General features: G+C 43.9%; 1 protein-coding gene across 1 annotated transcript in view; it reads right to left on the bottom strand.

The window, feature by feature from the left end:
• The window catches only part of LOC306940533 (uncharacterized protein), a 156773-nt gene that overhangs the window by 47674 nt on the left and 93106 nt on the right, over positions 1-15993 (bottom strand). Inside the window, exons 11-12 of the mRNA XM_079525631.1 lie at positions 5164-5316; positions 1427-1524 (exon numbers count right to left, since the gene is read on the bottom strand). Coding sequence (XP_079381757.1) covers positions 1427-1524; positions 5164-5316 — 251 coding nt within the window. The remainder of the gene's footprint in view (positions 1-1426; positions 1525-5163; positions 5317-15993) is intronic.

Raw genomic sequence — 15993 nt, 5'->3', positions numbered from 1 at the left:
AGGAGAACAACACAGGGAGAGAGAGGGAGGGAGAGAGACAGAGGAGAACAACACAGGGAGAGAGAGGGAGGGAGAGAGACACAGGAGAACAACACAGGGAGAGAGAGAGAGAGAGAGACAGAGGAGAACAACACAGGGAGAGGGAGGGAGGGAGAGAGACAGAGGAGAACAACACAGGGAGAGGGAAGGAGGGAGAGAGACACAGGAGAACAACACAGGGAGAGAGAGAGAGACACAGGAGAACAACACAGGGAGAGAGAGAGAGACAGAGGAGAACAACACAGGGAGAGAGAGAGAGACAGAGGAGAACAACACAGGGAGAGAGAGAGAGACAGAGGAGAACAACACAGGGAGAGAGAGAGAGACAGAGGAGAACAACACAGGGAGAGAGAGAGAGAGAGAGAGAGAGAGAGAGAGAGAGAGAGAGACAGAGGAGAACAACACAGGGAGAGAGAGGGAGAGAGACAGAAGAGAACAACACAGGGAGAGGGAGAGAGAGAGAGAGAGAGAGAGAGAGAGAGAGAGAGAGAGAGAGAGAGAGAGAGAGAGAGAGAGAGAGAGAGAGAGAGAGAGAGAGAGAGAGAGAGAGAGAGAGAGAGAGAGACAGAGGAGAACAACACAGGGAGAGAGAGGGAGAGAGACAGAGAACAACACAGGGAGAGGAGAGAGAGAGAGAGAGAGAGAGAGAGAGAGAGAGAGAGAGAGAGAGAGACAGAGGAGAACAACACAGGGAGAGGGAGAGAGAGAGACAGAGGAGAACAACACAGGGACGGAGAGAGATAAAAATCACATTTACAGGTGCAAGAGGTGTGTGTGTCCGTGTGTGTTTGTGGGTCCGTGTTTGTGTGTGTGTCCGTCCGTGTGTGTGTGTGTGTGTGTGTCTGTGTGTGTCTTTCTACAGGATATTAAAGTGAATTCCTCCCAATTATGTATGTACGTACACATACACTAGGGCAATGTGCACATAATGACACACATGCACGCACACACGCTAGAGCAATGTGCACAGAATGACACACACGCACACTAGAGCAATGTGCAAAGAATGCCCCCCCCCCCCTCAGTGCGCGCGCGCGCGCGCGCACACACACACACACACACACACACACACACACACACACACACACACACACACACACACACACACACACACACACACACACACACACACACACACACACACACACACACACACACACACACACACACACACACACACACACACACACACACACACACACACACACACACACACACACACCCTTCCATGTGTGGGTGCGGCTGTGTTGTTAACGGTTTGCGTTCCCTCAGGCATCGGGACAGTCTCAAACGACACAACAATGCAATCTCTCCCTTCTCTCGTCATGGCCTTGCAAGAGATGTGTGTGTGTGTGTGTGTGTGTGTGTGTCTGTGTGTGTCTTGTACCTGAAGAAGCTGTGGTTCTCCACACACACTTTCCACAGCCTCTTGGCAGAGCGGTGGTTGGGCAGCTTGAATCCCACGGTGCTTTCAAACTGCTCCGCCTTGGAAAGAAACGCCGGGGTGTTAAAAGGCACTGAACTCGCACCGTGTTGTTCAGTGGCGTGCACAGATAGACACTAGGGGGTGCTAGAGCACCCCCTGCCCTTTTGGCAATGTGCCCTTTTGAAAAAAAAAAAAAAAAAAAAAACTTTTTTTTTTTTGATTTTTCAAAAATAGCAGACCTACAAGCTCATAGCGCGCCACTCGGTGGCGCGCTATGAGCTTGTAGATCTGCTATTTTTCAATAGCTAAAGCATAACATAATGCTAACACCAAAAGAGGTTCCCGCCCAAAATAGATTAAGGCAACCGGCCGGTTCCACGCGCTGCACAAGGTGCCCTTTTTTAACTTGAGCACCTGCCCCTCTAAATGTCTGTGCACGCCACTGGTGTTGTTCCATTTCCATTGCAGTTGTGACCATCATGCGGGGCGTTCCCCCGGCCGACCATTAGATGGCGCTGTTGGCTCAGAGAGCGGCCACGGTTTTCAAGGCCAGGCCGCAGCAGCACGGCTTCCGATTTGAAAGCGGACACCACCGAAATGGGACGCACTTCCGGGAGGAACACGGAATCATGTCCCCGGGGCACATCGTTTTCATCATAACCCATTTATAGGCCTGAAAAAAAAACGTTCGCTCTGAAAGAATATATGTTCAAAGATTTGTGCCGCATTTTCACGATTTTTCAAAAATAGCAGACCTACAAGCTCGTAGCGCGCCACTCGGGAGTGGCGCGCTATGAGCTTGTAGATCTGCTATTTTTCAATAGCTAAAGTATAACATAATGCTTAGTTAAAACACCAAAAGGGGTTCCCGTCCAGAATGGGATAAGTGCTGGAAACGGCCCGGCGAGGTCGCGATGATTTTTTTTAAATTTACCCACAAAAACCATGGATGTTTCGTACGATGACATCAATCTGAGCTCAGTTCCAATACACACACAGAAAGGTTTTGGCGGGATCGGGACTCGACCCCCACACCGCGACACACTGCCCAGGAGGTGCCTGCGGACCGCTAATAAGCCGGCCCAGGCCAACAAAGATACGTACTATTCAAAACCTAATCTGTATACATTGAAAACTACAGGATTACCTAACAATGAACCTAGCCTCTATCTAAATCAAAATATTAATATTTAGGGATGTCTCCATTACGTTTGTTTTTATGCCATATCACAATAGTACAATATCCAAAATCAGACAATAATATGATACGCATATAATATTGATACTAGGGACGTCCCGATCAAGTTTTTGTTCCTCCCGCGATCCGATTCTGATCATTTAACCCATTTTGGGGCGGGAACCCCTTTTGGTGTTAGCATTATGTTATGCTTTAGCTATTGAAAAATAGCAGATCTACAAGCTCATAGCGCGCCACTCGGTGGCGCGCTATGAGCTTGTAGGTCTGCTATTTCTGAAAAATCGTAAAAATGCGGCACAAATCGGACCGGGACGACCCTAATGAACCGTTTCCGTCCGTAGGATGTGGCCACACGTCCAATAGGCCTATCTCACAGCCCGCTTTCCACGCCCACTTCCGGTAAATAGTGGTGTCTTTAACATGAGCATTTACACGTTTTTTTCTCTGGAGAATCTAAGTACATTTTCTAATGTAAAAATGTGACAGACCAATATTATTATGAAGCAAACAAGATGGTAAATCAGGTCGAACAGATAGAACAAACCTTACCTTGAGAAAACAAAAGTTGTAGACTTCTTAAATTACCTCGGTTAACATGTAGTGTCTATGGAGTGACGTCACGCTATCACCACTAACCCCGAAAGGGGGCGTATTTAGGGGGCGGGGAAATTCTGTGAGATAGGCTTATTGAGGGATGCGTTGGACGCGTGTACAGTACACGTCCTATAGCGCGTGTACACGTCCTATAGCGCATCCTCAATGGTATCGGGCGAGGGGAGAATATTCTGAATTCTTTTCCTTTTTCTTTACTCGGCCACCGTCCTTCGCGCTCTCTACGGCCATATTAGCTTCCCGTTGACTTAGCTGTTAGCGCGGCAGAAAGATTGGCGTAGTCTCTCCTAATCCAGGGCGCTCTCCGTGGTTTTGATCTGACGGATATACTATTGCGCTGCATTTCTGCTCCTCATCCGCCTCTTGTTCAAAAATACTAACGTTTTTTGGATCATATATCGTATAAATTAAAACAATAGAAATGTAAGCTAGCAATTAACACCTTGGAGGCCCGGAACTATTTCATCCATTTCATCCATGTGCCCATCATTTATAGCGCACGGACCACTTTAACCGGCGCACCGGAAGCTGGTGTGCATGTCTGTGTAGCAGCTAACAATAGCCACACCACTCTAGAGTCGATCGACAACAACGGGAGGTAATAATACATCTATCGCGACTAGCGACTGGACCGCGGAGCGCCGTCTAACAGGATATTTTTTCAGAATTAGACGGGATGATTTAGATCAGGAGTTATGATCGTTTTAAGATTTTCGTTTTCGTCAGCTAAACAGGCAGGGGAGATTTTCGATGACGTGTCACTTTTTGACACGTCATCGGATCGGGCAACAAGCGCTCCAAGGCTCTAGAGCGATGCGAACGGTTTTGTTATCATTAATCTCCGTCCTATTTATCAATCTCCGTGTTGGGCACTTGACCATGACCTTGAACTTGATGGAGAACTCCGCCCAGGGCCTCCAAGGTGTTAAAGCAAAGCAAAGTATTTCTCCGTTTTTTTCCCCCGGATTGTTTCCGGGGGGGGGGTGGGTTTCAGAGTAAAAGCGGGCATGTCTTACAGGCAAACCCCAGAGCTCCTATTTTGAAGGAATCCCGGCACTGATTGTGTTGGCATTAGCCACTTGAACCCTTCTGGGGCGTTTCATCATAGGCACAAAACATTTGCCGAAAATAGCACATTGTACAAGGCAAGCTCACTGTGAGCTATTGAGTGGCTATTTAAAATAGCACATGTACAAGGCAAGCTCACTGTGAGCTATTGAGTGGCTATTTAAAATAGCACATGTACAAGGCAAGCTCACTGTGAGCTATTGAGTGGCTATTTAAAATAGCACATGTACAAGGCAAGCTCACTGTGAGCTATTGAGTGGCTATTTAAAATAGCACATGTACAAGGCAAGCTCACTGTGAGCTATTGAGTGGCTATTTTCGGCGAAAGGATTTGGTGTAGAGGGAGAGAAAAAAAAAAAAAGGAAAAGTCAAGGATAGAGCCCCCCCCCCCCCCCAACGAGCTAAGTACACAGGCTTTAAACCATTCAGGCCTGAGGTCGAAATTTAAAAAAAAAATCTTCTAAATCATGACAATTTTCTGAAAGATTTGAGGCACATTTTAACGATTTTTCAAAAATAGCAGATCTACAAGCTCATAGCGCGCCACTCGGTGGCGCGCTATGAGCTTGTAGATCTGCTATTTTTCAATAGCTAAATTACAACGTAATGTTTAAAACGCCAAAAGGGGTTCCCGCCCAAAATGGGTTAAGTGCTTCAAGACATTAAGCGTGATGACATTAAGTACTATGTTGCATTCAAGCGTGAGACATTCTATGTGGAAGTGGGCTTGTGTGCGCGCGTGCACACAGACACACACACACACACACACACACACACACACACAGAGAGAGAGAGAGAGAGAGAGAGAGAGAGAGAGTACCTCCCCAGGGCGTATCTTGATGTAGAAGTTGTTCCTCTTGTAAGAGATCTTGAGTATTTTGGGCCAGGCGAAGCGATTGATCCGGAGTCTGTCTTTGTAGACCAGGAGGCCGTTGGCGCACACACCGAGCATTATGTCCACCCCGTCAGAATCCTGCAAAACGCGCACGCGCACGCGCACACGCACACGCACACGCACACGCACACGCACACGCACACGCACACGCACACGCACACGCACACGCACACGCACACGCACACGCACACACACACACACACACACACAGTGTTACTCGTAGAGTGGCTGATTCCCTCGGCATTCCGAGCATATTTCTCGATGCCAAACTCATGACATTATGTGAAGCTGTGTGTGTGTGCTCATCAAGACGGAATCATATGATGTCCCATTTGATCTCCACAGAGGCAACTTAATGCCCTCTGATGACTACCGTTCGATGCCTTGGATCAGCGCTTCTCAACCTGCGGATCGGGACCACCGGGGAGGTCCCTACATCATTTCTTTATTTTATTTGGGGGGGGATGTTTCACTTTAAAAAAAAAACCTTTTGGTCATTTTATCGTCTACTCAGGCTTATGTGAACACCCCAGATTTTTTTTAAGTTGCTTCAGTCAGTATTTAGATATTTGATATTAATTTTACCTGCCCCGCCCCCTCCCTATACAAACCCATTATAACTTCAAAATCCATTTTAACCATGATAGATTCATCAAAAACACCCAACCTTTTTTCTGGTATATATATATATATATATATATACACCATATGCCTTAAAAAGGGCATATATATGCCTTATATGCCTTTAAAAAAAAGGCACTCAGTCTGTGTCTCATAGGAAGGCTGTGGGCAGTTCAGAAACCCGTCCACCAGTGACATCATCGATGGTGAATCCAAGCTAATAGAGCGTCGCAGTCCCGCCTCCTACCCTGGACCAGGAAATGAAACCCAATGCATTATTCTCATAGACATTTCTTAAAGTATTTATTTAAAGACGGTTACGCCGCGGACAAAGCCAACTCGAGTCGTGACAACTCATGACAACACAAACAATATTTTGGACCAAACAAATAATTACAAAGAAGAAAAACAACAAAAAAAGTGCCGTTTTTTTCTTCTTTCTATAGAAACGGCAGGCTTTCTTTTCCTGAAAAGTTGCAATGCAAAAGTTGAAGCCATCGTTCTCACGATACAAATCTAAATATATTTTAAAACAAATCTTGTTTTAAAAAAAATCTACCTAATGATGATGTCACTGGTGGACGGGTGTCCGAATGCCCAAAGCCCTCCTATGAGACACAGACTCAGTAGGAGAAAATGGTGGTGTTTTATCATGAACATTAGTGAGGACCAATTATATGAAGAGATGTTGAAAAGTGGTGAAGTGGTCCTTTAACTCAAAATATCAGATCTACAAGCTCATAGCGCGCCACCGAGTGGCGCGCTATGAGCTTGTAGATCTGCTATTTTTCAATAGCTAAATTATAACATAATGTATGTAACCACCAAAAGGGGTTCCCGCCCAAAATGGGTTAATATCAGAATACTGATATATTATTGATTTCAGCTGTTACAATTCCAAACATGCAAAGTTTGCAAACATGACCCGCTTTAATTACTTAAATGAAAATGTTATTGTCATTTATGTCCAATGCATTTGTATTTAGTTCATAAAGTTAACGTTACTATAATTAAAAGGCTTTTGAAATTAAATAAACAATTTACTTCTCGGGATTCCAATTCAAAAATTAGAAAAACAAGTAATTCAGGATTTCAATTCAAATAATAGCAACAAATAGCTGATCTACAAGTTGCCCACCCCTGGTCTAGAGTTTGAAATCCTGATTTTTTTTCAATTGGACTCCTGAAAAGTAAAATCTTGATTTAATTTCAAATGCCTTTAATTATAGTTGTTAACCTTATAAACTAAATACAAATACATTGGACACAAAAACAGACAATAACATTTTAATACTAGTCATTCAAGTACATATAGACTGTAATTAAGTAATTAAAGCGGGTCATGTTTGGAATTCTCACAGCTGAAATCAATCAGTATTCTGATATTAACCTGCGGGCCGCATTAAGTGATGGTGGGGGCCGCCAGTTGCCCTAGAGACCACCCCCTAGGCTCCAGCTGACAGACAGTCATATTATTAGGGAATATATTCCATTAAAATAATATGATGCCGCCGTGCATATAATTGGTCATAGGAGACGGATATTCACTTAGCCTGCTTTAGCTCAACGCAAACACAATTAGCATATAGAGACACACACCCACACACACACACACACAGCACTATGAAAAACAAACACAGGACATGTGACAGAAGCAGAGACTCGCACACATGCAAACGCACGGTGCAACAAGACACATACGCGCGAGGACACTCGTGTACACGCTCGCGCACGCCAACTGTAACTCAGTTAGCTGACAGACAGACCGACTCACTAACAAGGCTTTTAAGACCAAGGCCCTCCGGTGGTAGAGAAAGACAAACAGTCTGAGCAAACGAGCATGGATAGATACTGGCAGAGAGAGAGAGAGAGAGAGAGAGAGAGAGAGAGAGAGAGAATTGATTACAGCTGGGAACTAACTAGGGGGAAAATCTTTTGGGCTAATGGACAATGCAACATGTCAATAATGGCTTTTACTGAGACACACACAACACACACGCACGCACGCACGCACGCACGCACGCACGCACGCACGCACACGTGTGCACAGTCACACACACACGCAATGCTTGTAGTACTATACTCGTGAGGACATCGACATTTTTAGGAAGGCATGATTGAACATTGGCGGAAAGCAGGCAAAACAGACAAAAGACAAAAACCCATTTTGAGCGGGAACCCCTCTTGGTGGTCACATACATTATGTTATAATTTAGCTATTGAAAAATAGCAGATCTACAAGCTCATAGCGCGCCACCGAGTGGCGCGCTATGAACTTGTAGGTCTGCTATTTTCGAAAAATCGTTAAAATGTGCCTCAAATCTTTCCGAAAATTGTCATTATTTAGAAGACATTTTTTTTTTTTTTAATTTCGACGTCGGGCCTGAATGGGTTAAAGCTCGCAGCGCAGCAAAGACTCGTAGAGCTGCTTTTTAACTAGTAAAGTTAAGTTTCTCGAAGGTTTGGGAAGCACTGCTCTCTAAACGACTAGCTCGGTCTTTACCCCGACCGGAATCTTTTCCTAATTACAAGCCCAATGCAAATAAAAAGAAGTACATTTTTAACCCATTTTGCCCTGAGATCAGATTCTAAAAATGTCTTCTACATCCTGACAGTTTTCTGAAGAATCTATGTTTCTATGTCGGTCGTTCTTTCGATTTTTCAAAAATAGCAGACCTACAAGCTCGTGGCGCGCTACGAGCTTGTAGATCTGCTATTTTTCAATAGCTAAAGCATAACATAATGCTAACACTAGAATAGATTCAGGACTATATTATCCATTTCTCAATTTTTACTACAGTATTCTTTTGGCCTTCACAAGTATAAACGCACGCACACACGCACGCACGCACGTGCACACACACACACACACACACACACACACACACACACACACACACGCTGCTATAGAAAGCTATCGATCCTCAATGCTTTTATCTGCCTGCTGCTGTCACAGTGCAAGCAACCAGAGAGCATTTAGCCGTTTATAAACGGCGATCACGTGGAGGAGGAGGAGTAAGTGGCCAATGTTTGTTTTTCTATTATACTGTGTAGACCTTGGCAGTCACGTGATCCGTCCTCCCAGACACTTGAGAGGTTCTGTTAAGCCCTTCAGGTTGTTGGTGTTTTAACCCATTTTGACCTGAGATCAGATTCTAAAAATGTCTTCTTACATCCTGACAGTTTTCTGAAAAAGCCATGTTTCTATGTCAGTCGTTCTTCGATTTTTCAAAAATAGCAGACCTACAAGCTCGTAGCGCGCCACTCGGTGGCGCGCTACGAGCTTGTAGATCTGCTATTTTTCAATAGCTAAAGCATAACATAATGCCAACACCAAAATGTGTTCTACTCTAATATCTCTGATGACTGACAGTGACAGTGAAGCGTTGACCTGAGGACGATTCTACAAGACAGTTTTCTGGAAAAAAAACCCTCATGTTTCTATGTCAGTCGTTCTCAAACATTTTCATGTCAAGGACCCCCAAAGATATCTGTAATTGGCCACCGACCCCCATCTGAAAATATGTTGTTCCAGGGACCGACCCCCAGAAGCAAAGATTTGAGTTAAAAACGTTCGCTCTGAAAGAATATAAATATATTCAAAGATCTGTGCCGCGTTTTCACGATTCTTCAAAAATAGCAGATCCACAAGCTTGTGGATCTGCTGTTTTTCAATAGCTAAATTATAACGTAATGCTTAAAACACCAAAAGGGTTTTGTTTCTCTTCAGTGGGTGGACTAATCAATCTGAATGCACATGTGCATTGGCTTTTGGCAGGGAGTGACAAAGCTGTTATTCCTAAAGCAGGAGATGATTTTTTTTCCCAATATTTGCGAACTCTGTCCTCATCCATTCGTCCTCTTTAGTGGGTTTGGCCAATTGATCTGAAACTACACGTGGACATACAGTATAGCATGGGCCGTTTGGCATATACTGTACAGGGGCCTGACGCAGGTTCTTTGTAGGGCATTCACTTCCACTCATTTTCACTAGTTGACTAGTTGCCAGGGGTTCTCAAAATGTTTGGCCGGGGACCCCCGGAAATGCTTTGGCAATGTCTCGGGACCCCTGCCCCGCCCCCTCCCCCCAATATAAATGGACTGCTACAATAACCTTAATAATAGAGACAATACACCATAAATAAATACTGAAACCCGATATAATCATTAGGGAAGGTGTATGCATGTACTATGTGTACTATATGTAAACTCTTCATTTCCACTTTCCAGCCGTTCAGTTGAAAAAAAAAGGGGGGGGGGTTGGAAAATCATTTGGGGACCCCCCAAAATAATTTGGTGACCCCCCGAGGGGTCGCGAGCCACGGGTTGAGAACCCCTGGCCTAGTTGACTAGTTGTTTAACTACCTATTATGAAGAAACCCCCCCCCCCCCCCCTCCCTTTGGAAATAAATATTTGTACATTTAAAAAAACAGTGTACATTGGTGACTATAACTATAATCTACCTGATCTTGAGGCCTATAAAAAAAAAAAAAACTAGTTGCTCAATGCCCTATAGTTATTTTCTAAGTACATTAACTAACTCGATTTAAGTCGTTTAGTAGCATGTTTCTCATGGGCTGTGCGTGAACACATATTCTCACTGATTTGTCGTCACGGTCCCAGGTGTGCACACAGTGGGGCGGCCCAGGCAACATAGCAATGGACTATAGTCTCATTTAAACCACCAAGACCTGAAGCCCATTCTACAAATGAGACCAAATTTGACTGAGGGACTGTCATTGGACTTTTTTGAATGTTCGTCATATGAAAGCAGGGAACCATAGCTTCAAATTGACATATCGGTTGTTCAGTTTGACCCAGCAGTTTTGGAGATATGGCTTATAGAGTAATGTCTTAAAACAGCGAGTTGAGAAAACAGACCTGAAAGGTTCACTTCTGTGGACTCTTAACATTACACCTATAGCTACATGTTTAAGCATGTATTTCATATTTGCATGTCAATTTCAGCTCTGACACTTATTTCAGACATGCTCTAGTATGTGAAGAGTCTGCCTGTGATATTAACTCATTTTGAAAAACTTCTTCTCAAACTTTTTCCACGTCAACGACACTACAACATAATAGGCATTTGGCCGCCGACCCACAAACATTCAGTCCCGGAAGCAAAGATTTGAGTTAAAAAAAAAAAGTTCACTTTAATTAAATATATTCCAATGATTTGCGAGTTTCTTCTAAAATGTTGAGCTTGTATACCTGCTATTTTTGAATAGCCAACGTATCAAATAACGGTTAACCCATTTTGAGGCGGGAACCCCTTTTGGCATTATGTTTAGCTATTGAAAAATAGCAGATCTACAAGCTCATAGCGCGCCACCGAGTGGCGCGCTACGAGCTTGTAGGTCTGCTATTTTTGAAAAATCGAAGAACGACTGACACAGAAACATAGCTTTTTCAGAAAACTGTCAGGATGTAGAAGACATTTTTTAGAATCTGATCTCGGGTCAAAATGGGTTATAAAGTCATTTAAATCCAAAACGACACACAGGTGCTTGCCCGGTGCAGTCAATTGGTTGTCCTCAGAATGACACGTCTTGTTGTGACACACCTGACCGTAGTAACAAATTAACAGCCGTGTCTTGTAAACTCGCGTCAAAGCTTTAAAATGTATCCTGGCTGGTATGCAGGGAATTTTATCTTTGATAATGAGAGAGGAAAAGGCTTCCTCTGTGTTCCATCAATGTGACTCTGAAATGCTGTTGAACTGTGGGTGTTTACGCACGCACGCACGCACGCACGCACGCACGCACGCACGGTAAAAGCCTCCGTTTGTAACTCAGAGGGGTGTACACATTTCACCACAATGTCACATTGACGTGTTTTTCTGACATTTAACTCATTTGAGACCTGAGACCAGATTCTATGATGAATCATGACAAGGAAAAAAACACGTCATTAAACTATTTCATGTCAAGGGCCCCAAAAATGATATGTAATTGGCTGCTGAGTGTTAATTTCAACTGTAGTAAAAAAAAAAAAGGGGGCCCAAGTGGACCTTTAAAAGCCTCTCAGTGAGGATTAGTTCAATAGTTCAATTAGTTCAGTTCAATACCCCCTTAGACAGCACTTCTTAGACTTATATAGCATTTGAAACAGACTTATAGCATGTCATGTAGACAGCACAATAAGTGCATTGTATGTAGTCATAGCACTTCATAGTATATATGTACAGCATAGTATAGCACATATGTGTAGTTTATATGTATAGTGTCATTATATAGATATGTTCTAGTTATAGTTTATATGTATAGTGTCATTATATAGATATGTTCTAGTCACGGTCTTAGCTTACGCATGTTTCGCGATAAATGCATTTTGTTACATATGTGATGTATTCCCATGCTTTTTGTTCTTGCCTATTGTAAGTCGCTCTGGATTAAGAGCGTCTGCTAAATGCCTAAATTGTAAATTGTAAATTGTAATGTCTGACTCTAGCCACTATGTTTAAAACTAACAAAAGGTTTTAAATGTTCTCTAGTGTATGAACTGGGGTGTCCGGTAATTACCACTTGTGCACTAGACTGGAACTCACCCATGCTTTCTATGGCATAGGCAGCTCACGGGCAGGATCCCCCCGGGAGAAACTAGACGCAGCTGCAGGACATGAGACTAATTATGGAGAAACTAGACCCAGCTGCAGGACATGAGACTAATTAATTGGAGCGACAGAGGAGTGCGTGTGTGTGTGTGCGTGTCTGCGTCAATTCAACAAAGGTGCAGACGATCAGAAATCAGCAGAGAGAGACCGACATTTTGCGCCGAATTGAAGTGGACTCGATCGACCCCCCAGACTTTTTTTTTCTTTCTCCCTGGAAATAAAAAAAAAAGGTCTGGATTTTCCGAGGCTACTTGTGCACAGACCCTGTGAGTCATGAGGACCTGAGTTTGAATGCATCTGCCACCTTGTCTCGTCTCTCTCTCTCTCTCAAATGCCACACAAGGATTATCCAAGTTTCCTTCTATCCCTATTATTTTAATTATCTGTCTTGTCCCATCCATCCCTCACATATTATTTCAATACATACCCTCTTTTTCTCTCTCACACAACACACACACTTTCTTTCGCTGTTGTTGACCTGGTGGTATCCGAGGGAAAGAGATAGGCTGTTCCCATGACAATGGCCTCCACGCTACTCTGAACATGTTTGTACAGCTGAGACACACACACACACACACACACACATCAAAGTAAAGCGTACAAATTCCAACAGCAAAATAGCGAGAGGAGAGGAGACGAGAAGGGTCGAGGAGAGGAGAGTAGGAGCGGAGGAGACACTTCAGTGGACACCTTAGGCTATACGTTCAAACCTGGATAGTTACAATCCATTTAGACCCGAGGACGATTCTACAAATGTCTTCTAAATCCTAACAGTTTTCTGAAAAACCCATGTTTCTGTGTCAGTCGTTCTCAAACATTTTCATGTCAAGGACCCCCAAAAATATCTGTAATTGGCCGCCGACCCCCCCCATCTGAAAACATGTTGTTCCTATTTTGAAGGAATCCCGGCGCTGATTTACCTTTTTACCATAATTGCGGCAGGCCTTAGGAGGAGAGCTGAGGAGAGGATCGAGGCATTTAGTTTAATATTAACCCATTTCGGGCGGGAACTCCTTTTGGTGTTTCAAGCATCATATTATACTTTAGCTATTGAAAAATAGCAGATCTACAAGCTCGTAGCGCGGCACCGAGTGCCACGCTACGAGCTTGTAGATCTGCTATTTTTGAAAAATCGTGAAAATGTGGCGCAAATCATTGAATATATATTCTTTCAGAGCGAAAGTTTTATATTCAAATCTTTGCTTCTTGGGGGGGGGGGGGGGGGGTCCCTGGAACAACATGTTTTCAGATGGGGGGGGTCGGCGGCCAATTACATAAATTTTTGGGGGTCCTTGACATGAAAATGTTTGAGAACGACTGACACAGAAACATGAGGTTTTTCATAAAACTGTCGTGATTTAGAAGACTTGTAGAATCGTCCTCGGGTCTAAATGTGATAATATTAAAGGACATACAGTACAGTTTACAGTACGCTATCATAATATCTTCTGGCAGGGCGACGAGCAGATTTCAACATCGACCGCCAAGCGCGCTGCCGCCCAGCCTCCGGGGTCGATGCTTTCATGCAAAGTGCATGCCGACAATGTTGAGTGCACAAGGGTTTTTTTTTTTTTTAATACGGTGTGAAAAACTAATCCCTGTGACCCTGATGTGTTTGCGTCCCGCTGGGACTACATGAAAAGCCTCTGACACCTTAATAGCATTTGGTGTCATGCGCCCGCTGCGCTGCACAATATCCACAGCAACAGCACAACAAAGGACCTCCTCTTCTCTCCCCGAGCATCAGCGGAGGCTGCCAGATGTTTGAGAGGGAGACGAGCGCTTCGAAAACAAGCCCCCAAAAAGAGGCACGCGCACGCACGCACGCACGCACGCACGCACGCACGCACGCACGCACGCACGCACGCACGCAGCTATTTGAAAAGATATGAATACAAAACCTTGAAGATTTTTTTTTAAACTGTGGAATGTCGGTCTGCAGACGAACATAATTATTAATGTAGGGAATTCCTTGACATGAACATGATCGAGAACGAGCGGTTTGAACAACATCATGAAGCAATAAGTCCAAATAAGCAACTACCCTTTAGAAACAACCTCCCCCCCCCCCCCCCCCCACACTCCGCCCAATTTTTTTTTTTTCTTTTTTTAATAAAATAAAACTAAATGTCTAAGCAACTTTATATATATATATTAAAAAAAAACAAATAAAACAAGCCCAAAGGTGCTTATTATTTAGCAGACTTGGCAACACTCTCTAACATCCATGCTAAACACAACTAGTGTTGGGGCGGCGGTGGATCAGCGGTAGAGTGACCGGGGCGGATGGGAACCGCAATGTTGCCGGTTCGAACCCGGGCTCCCCCAGAGTTAGTGTCGAAGTGTCCTTGAGCAAAAAAAGAGCAAGACTCTGAACCCCTAATAGGCCTATCTCACAGAATTTCCCCGCCCCCTTTCCCCGCCCCCCTTTCGGAGTTAGTGGTGATAGCGTGACGTCACTCCATAGACGCTACATGTTAACGGAGGTTATTTAAGAAGTCTACAACTTTTGTTTTCTCAAGGTAAGGTTTGTTCTATCTGTTTGAGCTGATTTACCATCTTGTTTGCTTCATAATAATGTCTAAGTCTGTCACATTTTGACATTAGGAAATGTACTTAGATTCTCCAGAGAAAAAAAAACGTGTAAATGCTAATGTTAAATGACACCACTATCTACCGGAAGGGGGCGTGGAAAGGGGGCTGTGAGATAGGCCTATTGCTCCCGATGTGCAGGTTGGTGCCTTGCGTGGTTTCCTCTGTGAATTATGGCTGAATGTAATGCATTTCTGTAAAGCGCCTTGGATAAAGGCGCTATATAAATAAATGCACCAGTCTTTTAATCCCACTAGCATTAAAAGGGGATTTAAATGGTCCTTTAGGAAAAAAAAAGAAAAGAAAAAAGAAAGTATAACGAAACGTTTGTTTGAAGGTTGATGCTCTGTATTCCAAATGGTACTCGGCGTTTGTTCAGTAACGGCCAGGTCTCCCTGTGTTCCCCTAGCTCTTAACCCATTTTGACCCGAGATCAGATTCTAAAAAATGTCTTCTACATCCTGACAGTTTTCTGAAAAAGCTATGTTTCTTTGTCAGTCGTTCTTCGATTTTTCAAAAATAGCAGACCTACAAGCTCGTAGCGCGCCACTCGGTGGCTCGCTATGAGCTTGTAGATCTGCTATTTTTCAATAGCTAAAGCATAACATAATGCTAACACCAAAAGGGGTTCCCGCCCAAAATGGGTTAATAGAAAATGATTTTCCAGATCAGGATACCAATTTAATCCAATCAGAGCAGAGAGAGAGCCCGGTATACTGTATATCATTTATCAGCTTCGATGTTTGATGGCGTTCCAGCTCCAATTCTGTCCAATTTGTTCCAATTACGCTCGCTTATCCTGTAATCGGCATGAGGTCTCTTTTCCTGATTGGATAAATTGGTATCCGACCAGAAAATGTATTTTTCTGTTTTAGCGTACAGTCTGCTAGGGAGCTGCAGAGACAAGGAAACCCCTCCATACAGA

The sequence above is a fragment of the Electrona antarctica genome (genome assembly GCF_951216825.1).
Source record: "Electrona antarctica genome assembly, chromosome: 17".
NCBI classification, from domain to species: Eukaryota; Metazoa; Chordata; class Actinopteri; order Myctophiformes; family Myctophidae; genus Electrona; species Electrona antarctica.
This window is presented reverse-complemented; position numbering and strand designations above follow the sequence as displayed.